At 41.9% G+C, this 12,355-nt stretch overlaps 1 protein-coding gene across 2 annotated transcripts in view; it reads right to left on the bottom strand.

Moving 5' to 3' along the window:
• Positions 1–12,355, bottom strand: part of PIK3R5 (phosphoinositide-3-kinase regulatory subunit 5) — a 57,502-nt gene that overhangs the window by 7,106 nt on the left and 38,041 nt on the right. For both annotated transcript variants that reach the window (XM_032212205.1, XM_032212206.1), the window contains exons 7-14: positions 11,886–12,060; positions 9,717–9,873; positions 9,537–9,620; positions 8,072–8,807; positions 5,015–5,165; positions 1,838–1,963; positions 952–1,080; positions 273–366 (exon numbers count right to left, since the gene is read on the bottom strand). In XM_032212205.1, the coding sequence (XP_032068096.1) occupies positions 273–366; positions 952–1,080; positions 1,838–1,963; positions 5,015–5,165; positions 8,072–8,807; positions 9,537–9,620; positions 9,717–9,873; positions 11,886–12,060 (1,652 nt within the window). The remainder of the gene's footprint in view (positions 1–272; positions 367–951; positions 1,081–1,837; positions 1,964–5,014; positions 5,166–8,071; positions 8,808–9,536; positions 9,621–9,716; positions 9,874–11,885; positions 12,061–12,355) is intronic.

The raw sequence follows: 12,355 nt of genomic DNA, 5'->3' as shown, positions 1-12,355 counted from the left end.
CAGTTTGGCCCGGTTCAGCCGAGTAGGCCATAACTCGGCCTGCCATGCTCCCAAACTGGTTCTCTCGGCCCCACCATCTTGTTTTTTGCTTCTGCACTGCATGCACAGGAGCACTTTTAGTACAGCACATGCACATGTAGCGCACAACAAGCAAGCATGTGCAGCATGTCCCTGAGTGAACTGACAATAGCATCAGCTTGAACCCACCCCTGGTTTTCCCCCATCCCAAAACTGAACACAAAGTGATCACACATGAGCCTCCTTTGGCTTACCTGAGGCTTTGATGGCCCGTGTAGCTGCTGAGTGGCCCAACTCAAGGGAGTGGATGAAGATCTCACTTTTTCTCCCCCCACCAATGAAAGTGAGCTGTGAAATTCAGAGGAAGAGGCCATTTAACATTCTCCTTCAAAATAAACCAAAGCAAATCACCCCCATCCCCACCTTTCTATATTCAAGATATTTTTTTTCTAAAAAAAATTAACAAACACATTAAATGTGGTTTATAGGACCAAATATGAATTGGAACCACGAATCACAAGATTTAGAGACTGTTGCAATAAATAACAGGAAGACTACACTTAATGTGTGTTGAGGCAGTCAGTTCATCTATAAATAGGCAGAAGAAACCAGCAACAGTGTTTTGGGAAGAATAATAAACCAGGCATCTGATGAGCTTTCTAAAATGATCTAATAACAAGACTGGCCCTTTAGAGCCATAGGGCACCCCCTCTTCTAATTTTCAAGAAGAAAAATGTATTATTGGGTCTGACTTTTTCTGCCACACAGAAAAATGGTAACCTAGCCAAACACAAAATAGGATGAAATATGCTGAGTGAAATTGAACATATTCTTGGCCTATTGCATGGGACTGCAAGAATAATGACAGCATACTAATAACAATTATTTATTATATGCCTTTACCAACCCCTGTTGTTTTTTTTCCATTCTCACCTCTGCCTGATAGACCTGGAGTAATATAGAGTGGGTAGCAAAGCGGCAGTAATAAAGAATCATATCAGCCAGGATGGGAAGTTTGGTGGCTGTTTCCTCTGAAGACTCTCCCTCAGGCTTAATGGATTGCTGCAGATAGACAAAAAGTCATCAGTTCTCTTTCACCTAAGCAATGCAGTTCACTAATTCCTCCACAGCCTTCTGCTCACCCTCTACCCCATAAGAATATCTCCCTAAGACAGGGAAGGATTCTCGGTTTGTTCCCCCAAACGTTTCATTTTTTTAAAGAGAAAATTTGTAAGTGGAAAGCCTAAAGCTAAGCAACTTTGCAAGTCAATACAAAATAAGACAAATACATCCAAATAGGCACAAGGTTTATGTGTATTTAAGACAGCTAAATTTACGGTAATAATTTAACAAGTATTCATTGCACTCTTTGCCACACAGGAAGACATGTATGTTTGTCAGTCCTCCAAGAATCTTAGCATTTTAGGGAACCCCATGGCAGGAAGCTAACACAGGTTAATGTCCTCATTGCATAAATGAACAGGATATAATTTAACATTTCTCCTCAGACATAGAACGGAGAATTACTTTTTGTTTCAATAAGCTAAACACTCAAAAGAGGGATGTTAATATGTTAATAGAAAGCAGGTCTCTTTTTTGTTCTCCCCTATCACAATATCACAATTCTGCCTCCATCTTTCTATATGGCATCCTTCATGCATGACAAGATCACTTCCTTAAATATATGCTTTGATCTTTTGATACATTTCCCCTTTATAGGCAACAGTGACCAAGGGCAAAGGTTTGACGAGAATAAGGGTATGGAGTGCATTACTGAATAACAAGATGCACACTAAGCAATTCAGAATTCAGAAAATACCTGGCATAAAACGTTGGTGGGAAGATTCATTAGCTCAAGAACATTGCGTTCGTACCAGGGATCCAGCATACCTATATAGAATGAGATATCATTTGTGCTGCTCTCCATCCCTCCCATACCTGGATCCTGAAATCAAAGATATACATTTCATTAGCAGCTTTACTGAAGCATGGTAAGAAGCAATGCTCAGAGATCCAAGTGGAAATTCTTATGATGCTTGGAACACAGTAATCACTTTTTAAAGACAGATGTAACTGAATCCTTGTTCAAATCTAGCTGGATTTGTTGTAAGAAACATAAAGCCTAACTCAATACATTCCAGCCAGATCACCTCATAGCGCAGGCTTCCAAAATTCAATGCTTGCAAACAACTTCCTCAGGTATAGAGATATTAATGAACCTCAACAGACTAGTTAAGAAAGTTACTATACTCTTGCTAAGGAAATTCTATACAAAGTTGCTTGTTGTTTCCTAGCTACTCTCCCTATATTCCTATATGCAATGGTAGGATTCAAATAATTTAACAACTGGTTCTCTGTCCTAATGATTTCTTCCAACAACCAGTTCACCAAACTGCTCAGAAAGTTAACAACCAGTTCTCCCTAAATGATGCGAACTGGCTGAATCCCACCACTGCCTATATGTGCTTAGAGCTCAAAGCATTGGTAGAGACCCCATGCACCCACTTTACGGACTGTTTCTGTTGCTCCCCTCTGGGAGAAGACTTTGAAGTATTTCTAAAAGGGCTTCCAGATTCTGTAACAGCTTTGTTCCCTATGCCATACGTCTGGTAAACTCACAAGATTTGTTTTTCTTGCCATGTACATGTATACATCTGAACTAGACTGTGTTGTTTCTCTGTGACATATAACATATGTGAGTATATGCATATTTATTTATTTATTTATTTATTTATTTATTTATTTATTTATTTATTTATTTATTTATTTATTTATTTATTTGCATTTATATTTATGTAGAGTATATTGGAAGTGGTGACCCTCAAAGAACTGTATGCAATGACATTTCATTTTAATGTATGCAGATTAGTGTACATTCTAAGCGACAATAAAGTTATTCTAAGTCTATATTGCTGAACTCACCCTCCCCAAATGGAAGCAAGCATGATTTGGAGAAGGGATCAGCAGTGACTTCTATCACATTCATGCTATCTTGCCACCAAACACAGAGACTATGCTCTTCTAATGCTCACTTATATCAGCTGGATTTGTGCTATAAAGAGACATGCTTTTAAAGTATTTATCAAAAGCTCATCTAGCCCAGCATGTTGTTCTCACCCACGCCAACCAGATGTCTCTGGAAAGCACAGGGAAAGGATATGAGCGTAGCAGCATATTTCCACTCACATCCTGGAGCAACAATTAACCGATGCTGATAAAGATCTAGCACAATTAGTGTCCATTCACATAGTGATATGGGTAAATCAGTCCAAACTTCTAAAGCAATCCAGGTGGACAACTATCTTGACATTGTTTTGAACATTCAACTAGGTATTACATAAAAAGGTGTTTCCTGACTCAGTTACACTGAATGGCCTCAGTTCCACCATTATGAGGAATAGGGGCAAATTTCCCTGTTCATTTTTGCTATTCTGTGGATAGATTTATATAACTGTAACATGAGATACTGTAGCTACAATAATTTAGAATTCCCCCCCCCAATATCTTTCTTTTTAATAGCAGAATTACTTCATGTCCTTAATAATTTAGAAAGGAGTTAATTGAACCTTTTACTTTAAATATAACAGCCAAAAGTTTATACAGTGTTTTGAATGTAATTGCACCATAGAATTCCACAATATTGGTTGCTTTAGTTTTTATTCCTTTCATACTCATTCCCATAATGAAACATCCTGGGTCAACACTGCCACTGAGCTATCTTGTACCAGCTCAACCTTTTCTGCTTAATCAATGCCGTCTCAAATATCAGGCTGCCATTCTTAGTTACACGACTCTTTCACCTCCACATTCATCAGTTTAAATTGGCTGGCAGTGAACGAGCTATTTCCATGTCTATTCCTATTGGGGATGATCACTTCACTGCCCTGCCCCATTTTTGTTGTTCTCATTTTAATCATCTTAGCAATGAAAAGTTATCTTATCAAGTGAAACATGCCCATCGTATGTCTCATCATTCTTTCCAGATAGTTTATGAATAAATTGAAAAGCAGCAGTCTTAATGACTCCACCCCCAGAAACCAATTCTATTTTCTGTCTTTAGTTACTTTCCATACCCCACTTTTTTTTAGAATCAAGTTACCATTTCAGAAGAGGAGTCATACCCACGTAGTTTACTTAGGAATTTTTGCTAAGGAATTCTGCCAAAGCTCTAGGACTAGAGAGCCCAAATAAATACAGATAGTCCTAGACTTATGACCACAATTGAGTTGTAATTACAATTACAACAAAATTTCTGTTGCTAAGCGAGACATTTGTTGAGTGAACTTTGCCCCATTTTATGACCTTTCTTGCCACAGCTGTTAAGTGAATCATTGCTATTGTTAAGATACTAACATGGTTGTTAAGTGAATCACTGGCTTCCCCATTGGCTTTGCCTGTCGGAAGGTTGCAAAGGTGATCACATGACCCCAGAACATTGGAACCATCCTAAATATGAACCAGCTGCCAAGCATCCAAATTTTGATCATGTGGCCACTGTGATGCTGTAACGGCCGTAAGTGTGAAAAATGGTTGTGATTTTTTCAGTACCTTTATAACTTTGAATGGTTATTAAATGAACTTTTGTAAGTTGAGGACTACTTGAACTGATGATTATATCTCTCCAATTTGTTTGTTGACATTGTCCAAAAACGTATATATGCTGTTATAGAAGCCCTGCAAAAATACTGTTTCTGTATGCTTGCTAGTTTAATCTAAGAAGTTTTTTTTCAAAAAATACCAGCTGTAATTTTATTGATTCCCTTTTTAAAAAGGAACAATATATTATTCAATTCCCAGTTCTTTGGTACAGAAACCAATTTTAGTCACGTAGCATATATTTTTCCTAGATGAACCACAGGATTCATATTCAAATTTCTGAAGAACTATTGGATGAGTTCCATTTGTACCTGATATAAAGAAATAATTATTTAATTTTATGTATTGCACCGTGTAATAGACTATAAGCATCAGTTCCAACTATGCCCAGGAGGCTTACCATTGATCCAGAACTATGGGAATTAGGACTTCCTGAAGAAAGAAGAGGGTACGTCAGTGCAAATGAGGTAGGATTGCTCCTCTTCACTGGGACATAAAAAAATTGCAACCTACAGTACCGAGTTAAATAGGGACAGCTGCTTTCTTGAGATCTGTAAAAAAAAGAGAGAGAGAATAAGAATACATGAAGAAAGTGATATGCCGTGGCCATTTGCTTGCAAACAGAATGTGATTGATTGGTTCTATTTACAACATCCATCAAAAATAGGCAATCCATGGTAAAAATGAAGGACAACATTACAGGCAATCCTAGCATATACAGCATTACAACCAATGGCAAAAATGTATAACTCAAATAGCACTCTTTAAACCCAAAGGGCTGACATACTTGGAATCAACTGAAGTTTTCAAATGGTCTTCAAAGGTCATTCCATACAAAGTACAAAGTATGGTATGCTGGTTTAACTGCTGTGGACAGGAAGGGACTACAGAGAGTGATCAATTCGGCACAAGAAACCATTGGTTGCCCTCTAACACCACTGGATGACATCCGCCAGGTCTCGCTGCTTTAGCAGAGTAAGGAAGATAGAGATGATTCACACCCTGGTAGTGTCTCTTATTTATTTATTTATTTATTTATTTATTTAATTTGTTTAATTTATTTGTTTAATTTATTTGTTTAATTTATTTGTTTAATTGGTTAGTATGCCGCCCTCTCTCGAAAGACTCAGGGCGGCTTACAGATAAAAAGGGGAAGGGGGGAACATACAAAAATAAAAAACAACATTAAAAATTCCACAACATTCATAACTTAGGATGGGGCTGGATAAATCAACAGCCTCAGGCCTGCCAGAACAGCCAGGTCTTGGTAGCTTTGCAGAAGGCCGGAAGGGTAGTAAGGGTCCAGATCTCAACAGGGAGATCATTCCATAGGGCCGGAGCAGCTACAGAGAAGGCCCTCCCCCGGGGAGTCGCCAACCGACATTAACCGGCAGATGGAATCCGGAGGCCTAGTCTGTGCAATCTTATAGGTCTCTGGGAGGTAACTGGCAGGAGGCGGTCTCTCAGGTAGCCAGATCCGATACCATGTAGCGCTTTAAAAGTAACGTCTAGCACCTTGAAGCGTGTCCGGAGACCAATGGGAAGCCAGTGCAGCTCGCGGAGGATAGGTGTAACGTGGGTGTACCTAGGTGCACCCACTATCGCTCGCGTGGCTGCATTCTGGACTAACTGAAGTCTTCGAACACTCTTCAGGGGCAGCCCCATGTAGACCGTGTTACAGTAATCCAGTCTTGAGGTGACGAGGGCGTGAGTGACCATCCGAAGGGCCTCCCGGTCCAGATAGGGTCGCAATTGGTGCACCAGGCGAACCTGGGCAAAGGCCCCCCTGGCCACAGCTGACAGGTGATGTTCTAGCGTCAGCTGCAGATCCAGGAGGACTCCCAAATTGTGAATCCTCTCTGAGGGGCGTATAATTTCACCCCCAGGCTAAGAGATGGAATAGCTGGACCATCCTTGGGAGGGAGCATCAATAGCCACTCAGTCTTGTCGGGATTGAGTGCAAGCTTATTCGTTCCCATCCAGACCCTGACAGCCTCCAGGCACTGGCACATCACTTCTACCGCTTTGCTGAGTTGGCACGGGACGGACAGATACAATTAGGTATCGTCCGCATATTGGTGGTATTTAATCCCGTGCCGGTGTATGATCTGACCCAGCGGCTTCATGTAGATGTTAAATAGGAGGGGGGACAGGACCGAACCCTGCGGCGCCCCATAATTGAGGGGCCTAGGGGTCAATCTCTGCCCTCCAACCAACACCGACTGCGACCTGTCCGAGAGGTAGGAGGAGAACCACCGATGGACGGTGTCTCCCACTCCCACCTCCCGCAACCGTCGCAGAAGGATACCATGGTCGATGGTATCGAAGGCCGCTGAGAGGTCAAGAAGCACTAGGATAGAGGAGTGACCCCTATCCCTGGCTCGCCAGAGATCATTGATCAGCGCGACCAAAGCAGTTTCCATGCTTTAGCCAGGCCTGAAACCTGACTGAAAGGAATCCAGAGAATCGGCTTCATCCAAGGTCCACCGGAGTTGAAAGACCACCACTTTCTCAACAACCTTCCCTACAAAGGGGAGGTTGGAGACTGGACGGTAGTTACTCAAAATGGCTGGGTCCAGAGAAGGTTTCTTCAGGAGGGGTCTCACCACCGCATCCTTTAAGAGGTGCAGGAAGGATCCCTCCCAGAGAGAGGTGTTAACTATCATCTGTAGCCAGCCACGTGTCACCTCCCTGCTGGTCGAGACCAGCCAGGAGAGGCACGGGTCCAGTATACAGGTGGAGGCACTCACCGCTCCCATGGCCTTGTCCACTTCCTCAGGAGTGACAAGTTGAAACTTGCTCCATAAAATCAGCTCAAGACCTTCCCCCGGTACCTCGGCTGGTACCGTACAATTGGAATCCAGATCTTCATACTTCTATCATCAGGCAGAAGCCAGCTGAACAAATCGATTTAAAAATAGTTTCTATCCTTGGGCTATCAGACTCTTAAACACAACCACAATCACTCCACGCACATGCAGAAACATATGACTAGTTTTTCTTTCTTTTCTTTCTTTTTCCTAATTACTTGCATAGGGAGTATTCTTTATACTATTCATGTTGTTTGTATTTGTTGTCATGGATTACATCAGTGAGGCTAAAACCAATTTTGTTGTATACATGATGTACAATGACAATAAAGGTTATACTACTACATTGCAATGGTCTTTATTCTCTAGTCACAGTATGTACTAAAGAAGCATACAGCCTATTTCAGATTACACCCCACTTTTTCTTATCATCTATTTACATGAAAGCGTCATGAACAACATAAATAGAACATGTAATGACATAACGTAAGACCTCAGAAGAAATTTCACTTCAGTGACTAACAGAGAAGTTAAGTTATAGAAACTTTGGTCTTCTAAATACTACATTGGCTGGTTCCTGCATAATAAAACAATAGCTTTGAAAAGGGCAAGAGGCAAGTTATTAAGAATCGCTTTCACCCACTTACTTCAGACTACTATAAGCCCGGGCCACTTTCCCTGAGATGCGATCAGAACCAAACACGACCACTCGCAGTGTTGAAATCTTTGTATCTTCATCAGAGCTCAACAAGGGCCTGCGTTGGACAAAAGTGTTCTGTGCTATATGGCTTTGTAAAAGTGCGGCACTCAGCATATGCTGTGGCAGTGACTGTGCCCGTCGGGATCGTGCAGGGATGCGGTCCTTGGCTACAGGATTGCAGAGACTCTCTGCTCGGCGTAATGGCAACGACAATGAGGCTACCTCAGAAACATCTCTCAGATCTCTGCCCAAGATCATCTGGCTCTTGCTCTTGAACAACTTGTACAGCCTGTTGCTCAGCCTATGCCTGTGTGACACTTTTTCTTCCTTCAGATCTAAGCGTCCTGTCAAATCAAAAGAGTTGTCATCACTGTCTTCCACATAGCCGCTATCCATAGAATCTTTCAGACTGGAGACAAAAGATTTCAAGGACTTCCTAGAGACGAAGGAGAGCTCAGAGTTTTTGGAAAGAGCAGAGATGACAGACACTTGTGAGTCACAATGGTCATCTTCTGACAATGTTGAGAACATAGAGTCTTTCCTGACTGAGGCCAGGGTGGACAACAGGCAGTCTTTTTTTGCAAAGCCATTGTCAACCTCCTCCTCCTCCTCCTCCTCTTCATCCTCCAAAAGAACTTGTTTTGGGTAATCCACTTCTTTGTCTAGTACCTCATTCAAGATATCTGTAACAAGGAGGCAGATACAAAATAAGATGTAACAAAACCCCTATCAGTTTAAAGCAGTTTTTATTTGTGGTACACCCTAGAACCGTGATGGTGAACCTATGGCACGTGTGCCTGAAGCGGCACACAGAGCCATGTCACCTGGCAGGCGCGGTTGCACCCGCTCCTCTTCTGGGTTTCTGACATGCATGCACACGTGATGATCAGTTGGCCTTCATGAGTGCAGCAGTGCTGGAAACTGGAAGAGCTGGTCTTCCATTTTCCAGCGTGAGCATGTGCGCTGGACAGCTGATCATCATGCATGCATACCACTACCTAGAAGACTTTCTGGCCAGCACATGTGCACACACTGGAAACTGGAACTTCATTTTCTGGTGCAAGCATGCCCACTAGGCAAGTCCACTTCCAGGTTGCAGCTCCGATGAGTGAATATGCCCTTTGCGCACACTCCCTTTTGGCACTCAGTGCCAAAATGATTCGCCATCACTGCCCTAGAAGATGTCATTTGTCTATGACTTCTATCATAGAGCTATTGATATTAGTAGTTTAAGTAATCAGATATATCAGGCTCTATTTTTATATATGGTTTCTAAAAATCAAGACCAGTCTTAGATTTAAAGACGTTGGGTGCCAAATCTACTTTATTTCAATCAGGCTTACCAAACCATCCTTCCTCCCCTCTGAAAGCATTATTAAGCATGTAAACTGGCCTACATATTTTAAGCTTACCAAAATTATCCTTATCCCATCTGTACACATGACAGCGAGCAACAGGGATGGGGATCACACGGAGTTTAGACAGCTGGTCTTCATCTGAAGAGAGAAATGGACATGTTAACAGGTAGACAAACTCTATTAGGATGGAGACAGTATCTGAATATATTCACATACTTGTCTTAGCTTTCCTACCTGCTATTTCAGGTAGCCCTGCTGTTCTTGCAATCTCTAGCAAGACAGATTCCAGCTGTTCTCTAGCAGTTGAAGGATCATTGTTAGTCAGAACTGCCAACTCCTGGGCTTCTGTGGTTCTGGTGAACATTTTCATGAGTTCTTCTGCAGTTTTCAGCTGCACAGAAAGAAAATAATATAAGATTCAATTGGCAACTACTTCCAAAACAAAAGCTACTGCAAACTGAACAAATGTACCACAGAGAAATGAGATTCACTGTGTCAATAGCAGTAGCAGCAGCAGCAGCATCAACAAAAACAATTTATTCTAGGGTGTCCAGTTCCAAAAACAACTCGGGCTGACTTCATACAGCTAAAAAGAAAGAATCTAATTTTTTTAAACCCACAAAATTAAGCCAAAGGAAGAATAAAACAAAAACCACATCTCATACTACCTCAAATTAGAGGGGCCTTCTAAGACACCTTAACTCAGGGCTTGGAAGAAGAGCTATCAGGCCTGGAAGCTATCATTTGCATTACAGGACACGATCTTCTGATGAGGGGGGCAGCCTGTCAGGCCTGAAGGCACAATGCAAATGATGGCTTCCAGGCCTCACAAGAGCTACATTTATTTGTGTGATGGCTGGTAGGATGGCAGGCTGAATAGGTTGGGAAGCAGATAGGAGGAAGATTATTGTTGCTTTCTGAATTCTGCTAGATGACACTGCTTAATTACAAGTCAACCCTGTCTGATTGTACAGGATGGACAGACACTATGGGAGATAGGCAGTACTCAGAGACTGAGACCTTATGCCAGTGACCTTTATAGGCAATAATTAGCACTATGAACTGCAGTAGGAAGCTTATTGGTGTACAAGTGCAGCTCATGAAGCAGAAGTTTATATGGACATAGTAAGACTTGTCAATCACTGATTAAGCTGCTGCACAGTGAATCGGATGTAACTTCTGAGTAGTTTTCAGGGAATGACCTCATGTAGAGGTCATTGCAGTAGCCCATCTGAAAAAAAAACCAAGGCATGAGTAATTGTGAGAGTGATTCCTCTGAATCCGGGAATAGGAGCAAGTGGTGTACAAATTAGATTTTTTTAAAGACCTTCCTGGGCATAACTTCCTCAAGCAAAAGCTAAGAGTTCCAGTAGATGCTGTGATTGTACACTACTGTTGAATGAGGGAGTGTGTTGCCACATTTAAGACCCAAGGGTTGAAAGTTCCCAGCATTAGATCATAACATCCACAACCAGATTTTCCCAGTAATACGTTTGAGCCTGTTCCTCCCATCCAGTTACTGACAGGTTCCAGGCATAAAGACAATATCTTGACAACATCACTTGGCCACCGGAGGTCAAGGTAGGCAACCAGGTAGTATCCACATATTTATGATATATGCCCCTGAAGCAATGAATGACCTCTCCAGTTGCTTCATCAGTTCATGTATATATTAAACAGGAGAGGAGAGAGTATTGAGTCCCACTCTACCTCACGAAGGATCAGTATTGAATGTGACCTTTTTCCGCCACCAACGCTGACTGTGGAGCACTGGTGGGATTTAACTTTTTTTTACTACCAGTTCTGTGGGCGTGGCTTGCTGGGTGTAGCATGGCTTGGTGAGCATGGCTTGGTGGGCATAGCAGGAGAGGAATGCTGTAAAATTTCCATTCCCTCCCCACTCCAGGGGAAGGTTATTGCAAAATTCCCATTTCCTTCCGATTAGCTGAGACTCAGAAGGCAGGGAATAGATGGGGGTGGGGCCAGTCAGAGGTGATATTTACCGGTTCTCTGAACTACTCAAACTTTCCACTACCGGTTCTCCAGAACTGGTCAGAACCTGCTGAATACCAACTCTTCCAGTATGGAGAAAGGAGGCAATTGCGGTATTGGACTTCCTATTCCTATTTCCTTGAAGCCAGTGCAGAAAGATATTGTGACTGGTGGTATTGAAGGTCATTAAGAAATCAAGGAGGGACAGGACCGATACCATCACCCACATCCTAGCTCCACTATAGGTCACTGACAAGTTATCAAAGCTCTCTCCACACTAAGTCCAAGCATAAAACCTAACTGAAAATAATTTTATTTATTGATATATTTGGAATACATGTATTTATATTTCTACTATTAATAGCAATATGAATAAGTAAAACAAGGCCTAGGCCAGAGGACTTTCTTTACCTTCAGGATTTGACGTAATTTTTCCAGGTTGCATCTGGTACCAAAGTTAGCTTGATATGTGTGCTCCAGGAGTGTCGCTAGTAAGGTATGCTGGGAGTAGTCCGCAGAGCTTAGCTTTTCAGCAACTGATAGGAATTCCCCATCAACTTCTGAAGGATTCAGCAATAGGACTGTTCTAGGGAAAGAAGACAGGGAAACAAGCAAACCATTAATAGAAGAGAATATGTAGCTCAGGGTTGCAGTGTGGAGTCCTTAGTGATGTTACCAATGAAATGTTTGCAAGCAAACCCCTGAAGTCAGAGACACAAGGATCCAAAGTTGTTAATAACATATCAAAGGAACAAAGCTCCTTTCCCTAAGGATAGACTTTCCTAAGCTGATGTCCTCCAAAAATGTGTGCTAAAGGTAACGGTCCAATTATCCTGAGGATATCAGGTTAGGAAAGCTGCTCTAAAAATGTACAGAAAGCC

This window comes from Thamnophis elegans, chromosome 2 (assembly GCF_009769535.1).
Source record: "Thamnophis elegans isolate rThaEle1 chromosome 2, rThaEle1.pri, whole genome shotgun sequence".
Taxonomy (NCBI): domain Eukaryota; kingdom Metazoa; phylum Chordata; class Lepidosauria; order Squamata; family Colubridae; genus Thamnophis; species Thamnophis elegans.
Note: the sequence above shows the minus strand (reverse complement) of the source record. Positions and strands in the feature narration are given on the sequence as shown.